At 43.6% G+C, this 15,024-nt stretch overlaps 1 protein-coding gene across 2 annotated transcripts in view; it reads right to left on the bottom strand.

Moving 5' to 3' along the window:
* Positions 1–662: 662 nt before the first annotated feature.
* Positions 663–15,024, bottom strand: part of LOC139558699 (POU domain, class 2, transcription factor 2-like) — a 51,960-nt gene continuing 37,598 nt past the window's right edge. Inside the window, exons 5-15 of one of the 2 annotated variants that reach the window (XM_071374025.1) lie at positions 13,107–13,220; positions 12,344–12,568; positions 11,858–11,984; positions 11,561–11,658; positions 11,135–11,329; positions 10,613–10,903; positions 10,150–10,341; positions 9,663–9,711; positions 9,164–9,305; positions 7,587–7,660; positions 663–7,010 (exon numbers count right to left, since the gene is read on the bottom strand). In XM_071374025.1, the coding sequence (XP_071230126.1) occupies positions 6,712–7,010; positions 7,587–7,660; positions 9,164–9,305; positions 9,663–9,711; positions 10,150–10,341; positions 10,613–10,903; positions 11,135–11,329; positions 11,561–11,658; positions 11,858–11,984; positions 12,344–12,568; positions 13,107–13,220 (1,806 nt within the window). In that variant the 3' untranslated portion in view covers positions 663–6,711. The remainder of the gene's footprint in view (positions 7,011–7,586; positions 7,661–9,163; positions 9,306–9,662; positions 9,712–10,149; positions 10,342–10,612; positions 10,904–11,134; positions 11,330–11,560; positions 11,659–11,857; positions 11,985–12,343; positions 12,569–13,106; positions 13,221–15,024) is intronic. The other variant, XM_071374026.1, reaches the window with a different exon arrangement.

The following is a 15,024-nucleotide window of genomic DNA, read 5'->3' as shown; positions in this document are numbered from 1 at the left end:
TTGAGTGGCCCAGCCAGAGACCGGACTTGAACCAGATCGAACATCTCTGGAGAGACCTGAAAATGGCTGTGCAGCAATGCTGCCCATTCAAGGAGGATCTGCAGAGAAGAATGGGAGAAACTTCCCAAATACAGGTGTGCCAAGCTTGCAACGTGATACCCAGGAAGACTCAAGGCTGTAATCGCTGCCAAAATTGCATGAACAAAGTAATGAGTAAAGGCCTGAATACTTATGTAAATGTGATATTTCAGTTTTTAATTTTTAATACATTTGCAAAAATGTCTAAACCTGTTTTTGCTCTGTCATTATCGTATATTGTGTGTAAATTGACGAGGAACAAAACAATTGAATCAATTTTAGAATAAGGCTGTAACGTAACAAAATGTGGAAAAAGCCAAGGGGTCTGAATACTTTCCGAATGCACTGTACTATATTCTTCCCTTGATGCAGAAATACCCATTTGGATCCTTTTTGGTCAATAAAACAATGTTAACCGTAAATTATGATTGAACTCAGCTTAAAACGTAGATCAAAATACTGCTTTAAATCTACATACTGGCACTGTAAAAGTATCTCTTTAGTCAAATGCTAGATATTCAATAATTGAATGAATACCTATTTGAAAACACAAAGAGGATGAATAAATAGAAGACATAGAGAGATTGGTCTAAATTTGCACTTTATTCCTAACACTTACTGTTTCATTTGTCCCCCTCCCCCCAAACAACAGGCACACCGATAGCGATGAGTAAGGGGCAGTTTAACAGTTGGGAACAAAATCAAAAAACGGGTTACTAACTCAGAGAGAGCCTTGAGGTAAAAGCAGGTTACTCACAAACAGAAAGGAAATGGGTCGTAACAGATACAAAGTTACAGAGCAGTGTTTTTGTTATCATCAGCATCATAGTTATCATCATCATCAAACATCATTGTATTAAAGAGAACTTTTGCCGTTTTTATCATCGAAAAGAAAAATGCAAAGTTTTTACTTGTAAAAGAAAGAAGGTGTGGTGGAGCTCTTTGGTTTTCACTATTGAGGTTTTCATTAGTAAAATCTTTCTTTGCCATCCTCATTAAATGACCTTTGGATTTAAGCTGTATTGTAGAAAAAAATATGTTTAAAAAATAAACAAAGCATATGGGGCAAATTGACTATGTTTGTTCTCTCTTTTACTATATCCACTTTGATTTGGGCAAATTGAGTATGTTTGTTCTCTCTTTTACTATATCCTCTTTGATTTGATGTGACGTTCAGACATATTTGTGTTCTCAAGGCCAAAGAAATATCTTAGTTCATGGAGACCTATAAGTTGAGGACATTCTTAATAAGCACATAAAACAAACATTCATAGCCACTTATAACTACTGTATAAAATGGTCACAATTCAAGGCGCATAGCTTCATAGCATTAAGTGCTCTTGAAGACAGTAGTATGTCTTTTGATATCAATGAAGGGTAAATAAATACCATTATGTAGCATTTAGTCTTCATGAAGACTCCTGAATGTTTATATACACATGGATTAACTGTGTGTGTGTGTGTTTGTGTGTGTGTTCTCCGTGTGTGTGTGTGTGTGTTGTGTGTGTCGGGTCTCACTGTGGTGGTTTAACTTTGGTATCATTCTCCGTCCATCACAGGAGAGCCCTTCACAGGCACACATACTGTACAGCATCATCATCACGCTAATATCCCACACACACCTTCTCAGAAGAGACATTGCCATAAACACCTCCAGTACCCTCACAGCATTGTCAACAGAAATCAAAGACCCACTGAAGGAGAGACGAGTGGTGCATCTACTTCTGAGGAGTGAGGTCATAGCACGTGTTACCTATAAAACCGAGGAAACTGCTTACAAACTGTTCTTTTTAAAAGTTTTGGAAAGTCTTGTTCGTCAAACTCAATAGCCAGGCCAGTTATTGTATCCCTCGGCTGAGCCAAGACGACCATGGTCACATGTCTTATTAAAGCTTCTGTTTATTTGGTTTTTCATCAAAGTACATGAGGTATATATGACGTCGCTCTCTTGAAATAAAAGACTGGATCAGAGAGCAAGAGAGAGAGCTGGAGATAGTATGAACATATAGAGGCATCTAGACGTGTTTGAACTCCTATTGGCACACACAGGTGTAAGTAGAAAAGCGAAAGGAGACATTTCAGGGGCCACTATTACTCTAAAATGGACCCATTTCATGGATCAGTTTGATTCTCTCTCTCTCTCTCTCTCTCTGTCAGGTTAGGGCTTTTATCAGTTGAGACGGGCTCTGAGATGACACCCATTACAAGAACAGTCTTTACATTTGGTTTCAGTTTTTGTTTTAAAGCTTGGCCTTTTGTCTTTGTGTTTTAAAGCATTTTGTCTTCTTGTCTTAATCTCAAGAACACCTCTCTTCAAAATACAACCTCACAATCCCCAACTGTTACAAAGGTCCGAATCCAGAAATAGAAAAAAGGAATTACATCATTGAATAAATCAATAAACAGACAAGTGAGAGTTCGTAACACACAAAGCTTTTGCAGAGAAACTCATCTTCCACCTCACATGAATAGATATACACCTTCAAAACAAAGATCCCAAGAGAGATAGTTTAAAGCTTTTGGTCTAAAATCAAGTCATCGTTATCATCAACATTTTTATCAAGGATCATTTCACAGCCTTTTATACATTAGCAGTAGAAGATATAGCTTTTTTTCCTACAAAATCTATTGAAGCACTAACAGATACATTCCTTATAAAGGGTAGCTCAACTGGTTTTCAGTTGATTTTCCGCCCGCCCCTCCCCACAATATTATCATTGGTTGCCTTTAATATCTGCCTATATGTGCCCAAGTATGCCTCATTTCACGTGTGAAGTTCCATGTGTTTATCGAACAGTATTCTGTGGCACACTAGACAGAAGAGTGTGTACTGAATCTTTATGGTTTGGTTAATATGCGAGAGAATGGCTCTTTCTGCACACTCATTCGGTCTCTCTTTTGCTCTCCTGTCACATACACACCATCCATATCTCACACACAGGTATGTGTGCAATCATGTATGGAAGCATGCCTGAATGCACACACGCGCGCACACACACACACACACACACACACACACACACACACACACACACACACACACACACACACACACACACACACACACACACACACACACACACACACACACACACACACACACACACACACACACACACACACACACACACACACACACACACACACACACACACACACACACGCACACCTTTCTCTCTCAACCAGTCTCTCTACATATCTGTCCAGAAAACCCTAGCACAAACACAGTTATCCAACTGTTCCTCTCCGACAATTGTGCATTGATTTGGTTGTTATTTGGTATGTCTGTGTGTCAAACAGTTTTGCTTTTGGTATTCAGTTTTGGCTTTTTCAGAACATTCTTGATCAAAGAAAAAATGTGGAAGCTACATTTTCACAGTATTATTTCCAACCACCTAATGAAAAAAAGCCAGAGCACACCAATAATACCCCAGACCAGATATGAAAATAGGCAATAAATCACCCCATCATCTCCATTACAAGTAGAAAGCAATGAGACAAAGTCATACAGCAATCGACAGACCGACCGCGAAAAGCAAAAAAACGAAAAATATATATTCTTAAATTCAGTTCCGTGAGGTCATTAGCTGTTCCTCCATCCAGGAAAAGGGTGAACAAAGTGAGGTCACAAATGGAGGAGGGAGGAGAGAGTGAGAGAGGGAGCCTCTCCGGCTGTGACAGACTCTAAAGCCTCCTCCTCTTCCTTATCTTCCTCCTCCACTTCTTTGTCCACAACGTGTTGTATTTGGTTTTTGGTTTCTCATCTGTTCAGTTAAGTCGCTCATGCGTAGGTTTTGGTAAGGTTATTTTTTGGTTTTGGTCCTTCGTTCCAGCTTTCTCCTCCGTTTTCCCCTGCAGTTTCCAACAGATCCTCTTTCTGCCTTTGACTCCTCTGGGCAGTCTTTTTGTTTTCTTCTCATCTTCTTTTTTTTGGCTCTTTGACCCCATCTTTCGAGGCAAAGGAGAGGGGCAGAAGGGGTGGAGGGCAGGGGGTTGGGGGCTCGGAGGGATGCTGTCCGTTTTTTGTTGTTGGTGTGGAGTCGTCCTCTGTTATGGGGTGTTTGGTTTTTGACACGGCTGAGGTCTCTGTCTGAACACTTGTTTTCCCGGCTCTTCCGGCCGGGAGAAACAATGCTTTGGTATCCAAGAGTGACTGACTAGAAGTGACTGATATGAAGTCGGTGGAATGATAGGAAAATGAATTATATTGAGAGAAAAACAGGCTAACAAATATAATGAAAGGCATTAAAGATTATTTAGCTTCAACATCTCGATACATTCTAGTGTAGTGTGTGTGTGTGTGTGTGTGTGTGTGTGTGTGTGTGTGTGTGTGTGTGTGTGTGTGTGTGTGTGTGTGTGTGTGTGTGTGTGTGTGTGTGTGTGTGTGTGTGTGTGTGTGTGTGTGTGTGTATGCATGTGTGCTTGAAGCAACAGCCATTAGAGTACATTTTGGTGTTCATATATACATTGATAAAGATTAGCAAAAAATACAGTATAAAATAAATTATACAAATTGTTTTTGTTTGCAAAAAAAGTGGGGAAATTATATTTTTTTATACTAATACAATTGCTCAGAGAAAGAAAATTAAGAAAGATAAGATAAGAGATAAGGATCAAAATTATTCATTTTTAATACTCTAGCACCCTCCCCTTGCAAGGATAACTACATTGAGCCTTCAAACAACAGGTAGCCATTGCAAAATTGAGATTTCGTGGTCAATTAACCATTTCTTTGTGGATTTTGATTTGTGTTTGGGGTTATTGTCTTGCTGGAAGATCCACTTTTGGCCAACTGTCAGCCTCCTGGCAGAGGCAACCAGGTTTTTGTTTAAAATGGCTGGTTGGTACTTGGTAAAGTTCATGATGCCGTTGACCTTAACAATGGCCCCAGGATCAGTGGAAGCAAAATAGCCCCATAATATCAAAGATCCACCACCATATTTTAACATTGGCATGAGGTACTTTTATACATTTTCTTCTGTTTTTCAAAACCAAACCCACCACTGGTGTATGTGGCCAAAGAGCTCTATTTCCATGTCATTTGACCAAAGCACCCGGTTCCAATCCAAGTGCCAATGCTGTTTATAAAACTCCAGGCAGTGCTATGATCAGATGACATGAAAAGAGATCTCTTTGGTCACGCACACCAGTGGTGGGTTTGGCGTTGAAATACAGAAGAATATGCAGAAATGTACCTCATGCGGTAAAATATGGTGGTGGATCTTTGACATTATGGGGCTATTTTGCCACAAGTGGATCTTCCAGCAAGACAATAACTCCCAAGCACTAATCAAAATCCACAAAGAAAAGTTTAATTGGCCACAAAAATCAACATTTTGCAACGGCCCTCTCATTCTCCAGACTTGAACCCCATTGTCGTTTGAATTGAAGCGGGAAGTCCATAAGAGCAGACAAAGGATCTGGAAATATTCTGCATGGAGGTATGGTCTAACGTCCCTCCCAATGTGTTCTCCAATCTCATAAAACATTTGAGAAAAAGGCCCAGTGCCCTTATCTTCGCAAGGGGAGGGTGCTAGAGAATTGTACATAAGATGTTATGAAACAAAGGAGGCAACAATATCTCATCATATTAAACAAATGTTGAAGTTAATAACCCTAATGACAAGGGTGATAATTATGATGATCATGACAATGAGGATTCAATGAGCAAAATGTGAAATCAACAAAGGAAATTGATTAGGAAAATAAACCACAAAATAAGTTGTAAAGTTACTAATTCGAGGTGACTGCTAAATCCACAACAAGGCTTTGTACTATAAATAGGTTGAAACTGTACAGCCACTAGAGAGGTAGGCAAAGATATGTGGGAGGACTGACACCACTAAGATATCTATATCAAATCATGCTCATTTGGTATGACATAACCCAATGCTCAAATCATATAAAATACAAAAATAAGTGTTGAAAACTTTTAAAAAACATATTACGATGAACTCATACATGTTTTTGGCGTTGTTGAGTGTGGGTGATGTGCTGATCCTGGACAGATCAGAATCATAAGTCTTTTAAGTAAAGCTTTTCTCTCCGTTTTTTTGGTTTCAGTTTTTGGTATTTCGGTTTTGGAGATTTTGGCATGTTTGTCATTTTTATCTTTGTGTGTTTTTCCCTTCTAGGTATTTTTACATTTGGTTTTCTTTCCATCCTTCCGCTGAAGCTTGTTTAAAGTCTTTCCTTCCTTTCCTGTCCTTGCCACCCATCTCTCACACAAAGTCTTAGTTCAGTTGTCATCCCTGCCCTCTTTTTCCGACGTTTTTTTTCAGCTCGTTTGTTCTTTTCAGAGAAAGGAGTAAATGTACATTAGCATTCACTGCCGACAAAACGTTCCACAATGCCACCTCTCCAACTGTATAGATAGATCATTTTTTTGGTTTAAATCTCCCCGTTCTCCTGTTCTCTCCTCCTCTCCATTCTTCCTCGCTCTCTTCTTCCTCTTTCAATCTGTGTATTTTTTGGCTTCGAAAGACTCCGGGAGAGAGAGCGAAGGCGACAAATGGAGGGAGAGAGAGATGGCTTTGGTTGAAAGGCGAGGTGTTTCTGTAAAGCTCCACTAAAACTCCTCCTCCTCCTCCTCCTCCTCCTCCTCCTGATAGGATCCTTTGGGTTGTGTCGTCGTCACTCGGCCATGGCCCCGCCAAGCGGCGGCGGTGAGGCTTCGCTGAACGAGCAGAAGGAGGCAGGGCTGGAGCAGGGAGAGGCGGAGCAGGAGTCGACGTCCATGCCGCTGGCGCGGGGGGGCGGAGAGTCGCCCCTGGGACCGCCGACCAATCCCACGCACGCTTGGTGGGACGCCATAGGCAGGAGGGTGTGGCGGTTGAGGAATAGGGAGGGGCGAACCCCAGCCCCGCCCAGGATCATCTGACCTCCGGCCTCAAGACTGGAAATGGGCAGCTGCCCACCACTGGCAGCCAGAGCTGAAGCATGATAGAGTTACAGGGGACGGGGTGAGAGAGGCAGGTGGAAGGATTGGAAGGGAAAAGAAAGGTAGAGGAGAAAGAATATAAGTTAATACACCTACCAGAGATACGTGGGCATCGATTTGGTACATGGGCATCGATTTGGGTGACACTGTAACTGATGAGATGGTGAGATGAAGGATGGCGATGACGAAGGTGAGATATTGCAACAGATGAGAGAAAGTAGTGTGACTAAAGCAGGGAGAGCTTAGTCAGTCAGAGCTTGCAGGAAAGCTAACTCATGCTTGGCACACGCACAGACACACACGACACTCACATTATCTACTTGGCGGCGATATGGATGGGATGGAGTGAAGACATGCAATTTCAATTGATTTGAAATCCCATGTTGAAATGATAGCAAACTGAGGCACATCTTCCTTTCTGCCTTGAGATCTGCACGGTTAACTCAACATTTTCTCCTCTCGTCATCAGAGCATGGTGTATGTGAGAGTCAGAGTTGCGCGCGCTTATTACAAATCAGAATACTAATCTATCATCTGGATAGACACTGATTCTGTCAGACTAACACACCTTGCATTGTGGCCAGGGGATTGCTGCTGACGAGAGCCTGGTTCATCCCTGTGCTTACTCCCATCATTGTGTTCCTGGAATATGTATGGATCCATATTCATCCATGTGCACATACACACACATTAAAATACACACACATTCAAACACACACACATTCAAACACACACACATGCAGAGATAGAGAAAGGACCAAGAGGGTTAATCGAGAAAGCACCAAGAGGGTTAAGTGAAAGCTCATTAATCAAACGCCCTCATTTATGTCTCATATGGAAGCACAACGTGTTTTGATTGTATGCATTGGCTTGGTTCTGAGTTTGGGTTGACTAGCACGTCTATGCCTGCAGACAAACACTACAGTTCAAAAGTTTGGGGTCAATTAGAAATTGTACAAGATCTTCAGTTTCTTGGCAATTTCTCGCATGGAATAGCCTTCATTTCTCAGAACAAGAATAGACTGACGAGTTTCAGAAGAAAGTTTCTGGCCATTTTGAGCCTGTAACAATGCTGATGCCACAGATACTCAACTAGTCTAAAGAAGGCCAGTTTTATTGCTTCTTTAATCAGGACAACAGTTTTTAGCTGTGCTAACATAATTGTAAAAGGGTTTTCTAATGATCAATTAGCCTTTTAAAATGATAAACTTGGATTAGCTAACACAACGTGCCATTGGAACACAGGAGTGATGGTTGCTGATAATGGGCCTCTGTACGCCTAGGTAGATATTCCATAAAAAATCTGCCGTTTCCAGCTACTGTATTTCTGATCAATTTGATGTTATTTTAATTGACACATTGTTTTTGATTTTCTTTGAAAAACAAGGACATTTCTAAGTGACCCCAAACTTTTGAACGGTGGTGTATGTGCATGTTTCTTCATATGTGTGAGAACTTGCAGATTTGCTGCAAAACAGGTGGGGTAGCTTGACATACCACATGTAGTCCCATACCATGAATTCCCAGCAAGTCAGTAAATATCACCAATTCCAGTTTATTGTTCGTGTTCACAGTTTAGCAGATGTTATAGCAGATGTTATAGCAGATGTTATAGCAGATGTTATAGCAGATGTTATAGCAGATGCAGCGAAATGCTTGTAAGTCTCAGAATGTCAGTTACGCTAGGTACTGTAGCTTGTCATTGCGAGCATTCTGCTATTTGTTTCATCAATCTCCTCAACCTGAATCTAACTAGGTAGGTCCATTGGGAAATCATTCTAATTTGAAATGACAACCTGGCAAAGTGGTGAAACACAGAAAAGTGTGTTGAGCATTCAGTGTTCGGAGTCAGTGTTAGATTGAGCACATGTGCAGTAGTCGTTGACTGTGCAAGGGGCAGAGAGAGGATAGAGGAGATCACAAAGTTTGAGTTATATAATCAGGGGACACTAACCCAGCATCTACTATCAAAGTGTATTTGTTGAGTATGAGGGATTGTTCAGTGTTAGATTGAGTAAGTGTAGAGTAGTAGGAGAGAGAGAGTGAGAGTGAGAGTGAGAGTGAGAGAGAGAGAGAGAGAGAGAGAGAGAGAGAGAGAGAGAGAGAGAGAGAGAGAGAGAAAGAGAGAGAGAGAGAGAGACTCACCCAGCGTTCAGGCTGTGGGCACTGAGGGTGGGAGGGGCGTTGCTGGCTGTGCTGTGTTGAGGCGGAGTCACAGTTGCGGAGCTCATAGTTGCAGAGCCACTGGGGGTCAGAGGGCAGGTTGCCGAGGGCGATGGACTGGTCACTGAGAAAGAGAGAGAGAACCATCAGTAATATGAATGGTATACAGTACATTTGGTTACATTGATTACAGGAGGTTGGTGGCAGCTTGATTGGGGAGAACGGTTTTGTGGTAATGACTGGAGCGGAATCAGTGGAATGGTATCAAATACATCAAACACATGATTTCCATTATTATGAGCTGTTGTTCCCTCAGCAGCCTACTGTGACATTGATAGGTTGTCCCAATGCCCATGGTACTGGGTTTGAGAACCATCTGAACTCGTCTCTGTCTTAGTCCACGAAAGGGAAGTTAGACCTCTGGCACTTGTGGCCTAGCTTCACAAAAACACAAATGTATCCAAAAATCAAATTTCCTCACCTGTTGTGCTGAGGCTGGTGACAGCCTGGTGCAGCCCCTGACTAGACATCTGGAGAGAGAGAGAGAGAGAGAAAGAGAGAGAAAGAGAGAGAGAGAAAGTGAGAGAGAGAGAGGTGGATAGGTTGTGAGCAGGAGAGAGACAGAAGAAACACGCTCTCGTGGTGTAACTGTGGTGACGCGTGGGTTGGTGTGTAACGTATCACACCTCGTACAACACTGTAGTCATTTGCACGGCGCTGAGAGTGGAGCAGTGCTGGATGGGTTAGGCCACAGGGTCATACGTGGGGTCATGCAGAGGGAGGGGGCATGTCCATAGATACAGCGAGTCAGAGCTCTGTTCCTCTCATGATGACAGACTTGTATTTAGACAGAGTTTGTTTCCAAACTAAGGAACAGGGAGGCAAAGGACCAAAGGCCTGCCAATGACAGGCATGGTGAGGGTTGGTGGGGAGGGGGGGGATGGGGTGAGGTGAGTGCGGGGTCATACCATGTGTGGGCTGTAGCAGGGGGGTTTGTGCGTCACAAGGGGGGACTGGCTGGGCAGGGGAGGGGTGGCACTGCAGGGGTTGATGCGTTTCTCTTTCTGGCGCCGGTTGCAGAACCAGACCCGAATCACCTCCTTCTCCATGTTGAGCTGCTTTCCCATCAGGAGGATCTCCTCTGAGTTAGGCTTCTGGTTCTGAAGGGAACACGGTCAGAAATCATGATCAAACATGTTGTCACAGGCCACAAACATTTTATAACGCATAAATCGGACATGTTGTCAATGTTACTTTCAATAGTGGTATTTAGATAATGAAAGGTTCATTAAAAAAAAGGAAATAAACTTCATCAAACTGTTGTGGACAGAATCGTTGGTTTATGTACTCTACTGCGAGTGCAGTGTCGAGAGTTAATGTGATTTGAGTGTGTTCCCCAGTGGTCTGGTGTGGGACCTCTCTCTTTCTCACCGAGATGAAGTTGCGCTCTAAGGCCACGCGGACGTTGGTCTCGATGCTGGTGCGTTTCTTCCTGCGGCGCCCCGTCATGCCCTCAAACCCCATCATGGGGGAGGAGAGGGAGCTGGGGCTGGGAAGCATGTTGTCTATCGCCATGGTCTCCGCGTCGTTTAGCCACTTCTCAAGCAGAGGCTTGAGCTTGCACATGTTCTTGAAGCTCAGGTTGAGGGCCTCGAAGCGAGAGATGGTGGTCTGGCTGAAGTCATTCCCATACAGTTTCCCCATTGCCATGCCAACGTCACCCTGGGGGGGAGAGATCATTTGTGTTAAACATTCATCTTCATTCAGGCATCCAGCGCCTCCTGACCCCCGTCACTGCAAACACACACACTCCGACCCATGTGAAGCCTAGCTTGATCAAATTGCTCACGCTCCTCTTGACCTCTATCACATTTCACGCACGCACGCACGCGCGCACGCACGCACGCACGCACGCACGCACGCACGCACACACACACACACACACACGTGTACCTGTGTGAAGCCCAGTTTGATGCGTCTCTGTTTGAAGGTGCGGGCGAACTGCTCCAGCTCCTCCAGGTCACTTGGCTCCTCGCCGTGCGGGCCAGAGGTCACCGAGGTCATGGGGGCGGTCGAGGCCCCAGAGGACACGCCGCCGTCCCCGCTCTTGTCCCTCTGTAACGACGTGAGGCCGTCACCGTGACGACGCTACAGTGCGTGAGACATAAACCTATATCATTGCTGTGGAATGGCGAAGGGTGGCTGGCACACCGGCGTTAGCTATTGAAGGCTGATGAAAGATCTATGGCGAGGTTGTGAAGATTCATTTTCTTGTCTTAATCTATTTACTTACAAGTATGTAGTACAGTATGTTATAAAGTGTAGTCTCAACACACACACACACACACACATTCGAGGTGGTTTTCAATAATACTATACCTGTGCTTGCAGTCCCAGCCTGGGTGGAGTAGTTAGAAGACTCCCCTGGCTTTGCTGATGCTGAGGTAGCGAAATTAAATTTGGTGTCGAGAGCAAACCTGAGGAACACAACGGACAAGCAGTTAACACTATTAGTATTGTAATTATATGAACACTATTTTATTGTATTTTAACTGTATTCTAACACTTTATTCTAACTCATTTTAGAACTAAGCAGTTAGATCATAGTGCCAAGCTATACATTATGTTTTGTGCGAAGAGTAAGTCACAGTGTTGATGATGGTGGTTCCCACTTACTTAGTAGGTCCCACTTACCCTGCTGCCCCTGTTGTCCCTGGGCCTGAGGCAGGAGGAACTGAGGAGACTGCAGGTGATGGCCAGGCATCAGGACTAACTGCTGCAGCTGCAACAGTTGCTGGATATCCTACAGGAGGGAGGGAGGGAGGGAGGGAGAGCAAGAGAGAGCGAGAGAGAGAGAGAGAGAGAGAGAGAGAGAGAGAGAGAGAGAGAGAGAGAGAGAGAGAGAGAGAGAGAGAGAGAGAGAGAGAGAGAGAGAGAGAGAGAGAGAGAGAATCAACAAGTCATGTATGATTTCTGAAAAGAGCAACATACACACACACCCTTGGAGGAAATATAATGCAAAGAAATGAGCAAAGCCCCAGCCTTTAAAGTAACATCACCCAAGAGTATATGGAGAAACACTTCTGACATAGACGAGTGTTGGTTAGTGTGTTAAATTGGCTTAAAGCTGGTCATATCTGATCCGTGACTGGCCGCTCCTACCTGGGCGGTGAGCTGGATAGGCTGAGAGAGCGTGAGCTGGGGCTGGGCATGCTCTTGTTTGGTCAGCTGCTGCTGCTGTTGTTGCTGCTGCTGATTGGCTTGGGCTGCTGCGTGGGCGGCATGAGCAGCGTGAGCCGCGTTGGACTGCTGCACGGCAGCGGCCAGGAGCTGAGCCTGGGCCTGCTGAAGCAACAGCTGCTGCTGCGCAGGCAAGAGGGCAGCCAGCTGAGGAACAGGAGGAAGAGGAGGAGGGGAGGAAAGGGTAGGGTTTGCCCAAAGAGAGGAGGGGGGAAAAGCAAAAGAGGTAGAGAATAGTGTCACTCAGCGTTTGAGCAAGCAGTAAGAGGCAGAGGTCGGATCAATTCCATTTTAATTCAGTCAATTCAGGAATGAGGAAAATCTGAATCGACAGAATTGAGTTGAAATGGAATTCGCCCCAACCTTGGTAAGACGCAAGCAAGAGCAAAGCAGAAGAAGCCTACCCTAACCGCCTACACACTACACTCAAAAAAAAGGTGCTATCTAGAACCTTAAATGGCTCGCCTGTCCCCATAGGAGAACCCTTTGAGGAACCCTTTTTGGTTCCATGTAGAACCCTTTTGGGTTCCATGTAGAAGCCTTTCTACAGTGGGTTCTACATGGAACCCAAAAGGGTTCTGTCTGGAACCAAAAAGGGTTCTCCTATGGGGATAGCCGAAAAACCTTTTGGAAGTGTATACATTCAGTGTATACATTCAGCTAGTGTGTCTGTGCCAATGCTTACCCCTGCCAGCTGACTCCCTGCCAACATGAGTTGTGTGTGAGGGTGACGTGTCTGCTGCTGGGAGGGAGGCGGCACATGGGTGGAGGTCATCTCAGGGCCAGCCTCACTTTTACTCTGCAGGGGGAATAATATCAAAACATTGAATAGGGTGAAAACTCTAAAGGCAAATACATGCAAAAATAATAATCGTGAAGATATTGGCATCTGGTACACAGGCCTCAGTCTAGTTGCCAAAATGGGTCCCTTAAATGGACAGAAATATGGTGCAATTAGAGCAAAATCTGATTAGAGCAAAATCATATTTTTTGCCTAAAACTAAGGATTTGGGTGGTTTCATGAGATAAAACATGTATTAATATCAGAGGATCATCTATATACTGTATGAATCATACAGCCAACATTCAAGAAAAAAATTGACAAAAACAATTAGCAACTTCCACAATTTTTTACTGAATTGCATTCAGTTGAAGTCGGAAGTTTACATACACTTAGGTTGGAGTCATTAAAACTCCTTTTTCAACCACTCCAAAAAATGTCTTGTTAACAAACTATAGTTTTGGCAAGTTGGTTAGGACATCTACTTTGTGCATGACACAAGTAATTTTTCCAAAAATTGTTTACAGACAGATTATTTTACTTATAATTCACTGTATCACAATTCCAGTGGGTCAGAAGTTTACATACACTAAGTTGACTGTGCCTTTAAACAACTTGGAAAATTACAGAAAATTATGTCATGGCTTTAGAAGCTTCTGATAGGCTAATTGACATAATTTGAGTCAATTGGAGGTGTACCTGTGGATGTATTTCAAGGCCTACCTTCAAACTCAGTGCCACTCTGCTTGACATCATGGGAAAATCAAAAGAAATCAGCCAAGACCTCAGAAAAAAAATTGTAGACCTACACAAGTCTGGTTCATCCTTGGGAGCAATTTCCAAATGCCTGAAGGTACCACGTTCATCTGTACAAACAATAGTACGCAAGTATAAACACCATGGGACCACGCAGCCGTCATACCACTCAGGAAGGAGACGCGTTCTGTCTCCTAGAGATGAACGTACTTCGGTGCGAAAAGTGCAAATCAATCCCAGAACAACAGCAAATGACCTTATGAAGATGCTGGAGGAAACAGGTATAAAAGTATCTATATCCACAGTAAAACGAGTCCTATATCGACATAACCTGAAAGGCCGCTCAGCAAACTGCTCCAAAATCGCCAGTTTGCAACTGCACATGGGGACAAATATCGTACTTTTTGGAGAAATGTTCTCTAGTCTGATGAAACAAAACTAGAACTGTTTGGCCATAATGACCATCATTATGTTTGAAGGAAAAAGGGGGATGCTTGCAAGCCGAAGAACACCATCCCAACCGTGAAGCACGGGGGTGGCAGCATCATGTTGTGGGGGTGCTTTGCTGCAGGAGGGACTGGTGCACTTCACAAAATAGATGGCATCATGAGGGGGGAAACTGATGTGGATATATTGAAGCAACATCTCAAGACATCAGTCAGGAAGTTAAAGCTTGGTCGCAAATGGGTCTTCCAAATGGACGATGACCCCAAGCAGACTTCCAAAGTTGTGGCACAATGGCATAAGGACAACAAAGTCAAGGTATTGGAGTGGCCATCACAAAGCCCTGACCTCAATCCTATAGAAAATATGTGGGCAGAACTGAAAAAGCGTGTGTGAGCAAGGAGGCCTACAAACCTGACTCAGTTACACCAGCTCCGTCAGGAGGAATGGGACAAAATTCACCCAACTTATTGTGGGAAGCTTGTGGAAGGCTACCTGAAACATTTGACCCAAGTTAAACAATTTAAAGGCAATGCTACCAAATACTAATTGAGTGTATGTAAACTTCTGACCCACAGGGAATGTGACAAAATAAATAAAAGCTGAATAAATCATTCTCTCT

This window comes from Salvelinus alpinus, chromosome 29, assembly GCF_045679555.1.
Source record: "Salvelinus alpinus chromosome 29, SLU_Salpinus.1, whole genome shotgun sequence".
Lineage (NCBI taxonomy): Eukaryota > Metazoa > Chordata > Actinopteri > Salmoniformes > Salmonidae > Salvelinus > Salvelinus alpinus.
This window is presented reverse-complemented; position numbering and strand designations above follow the sequence as displayed.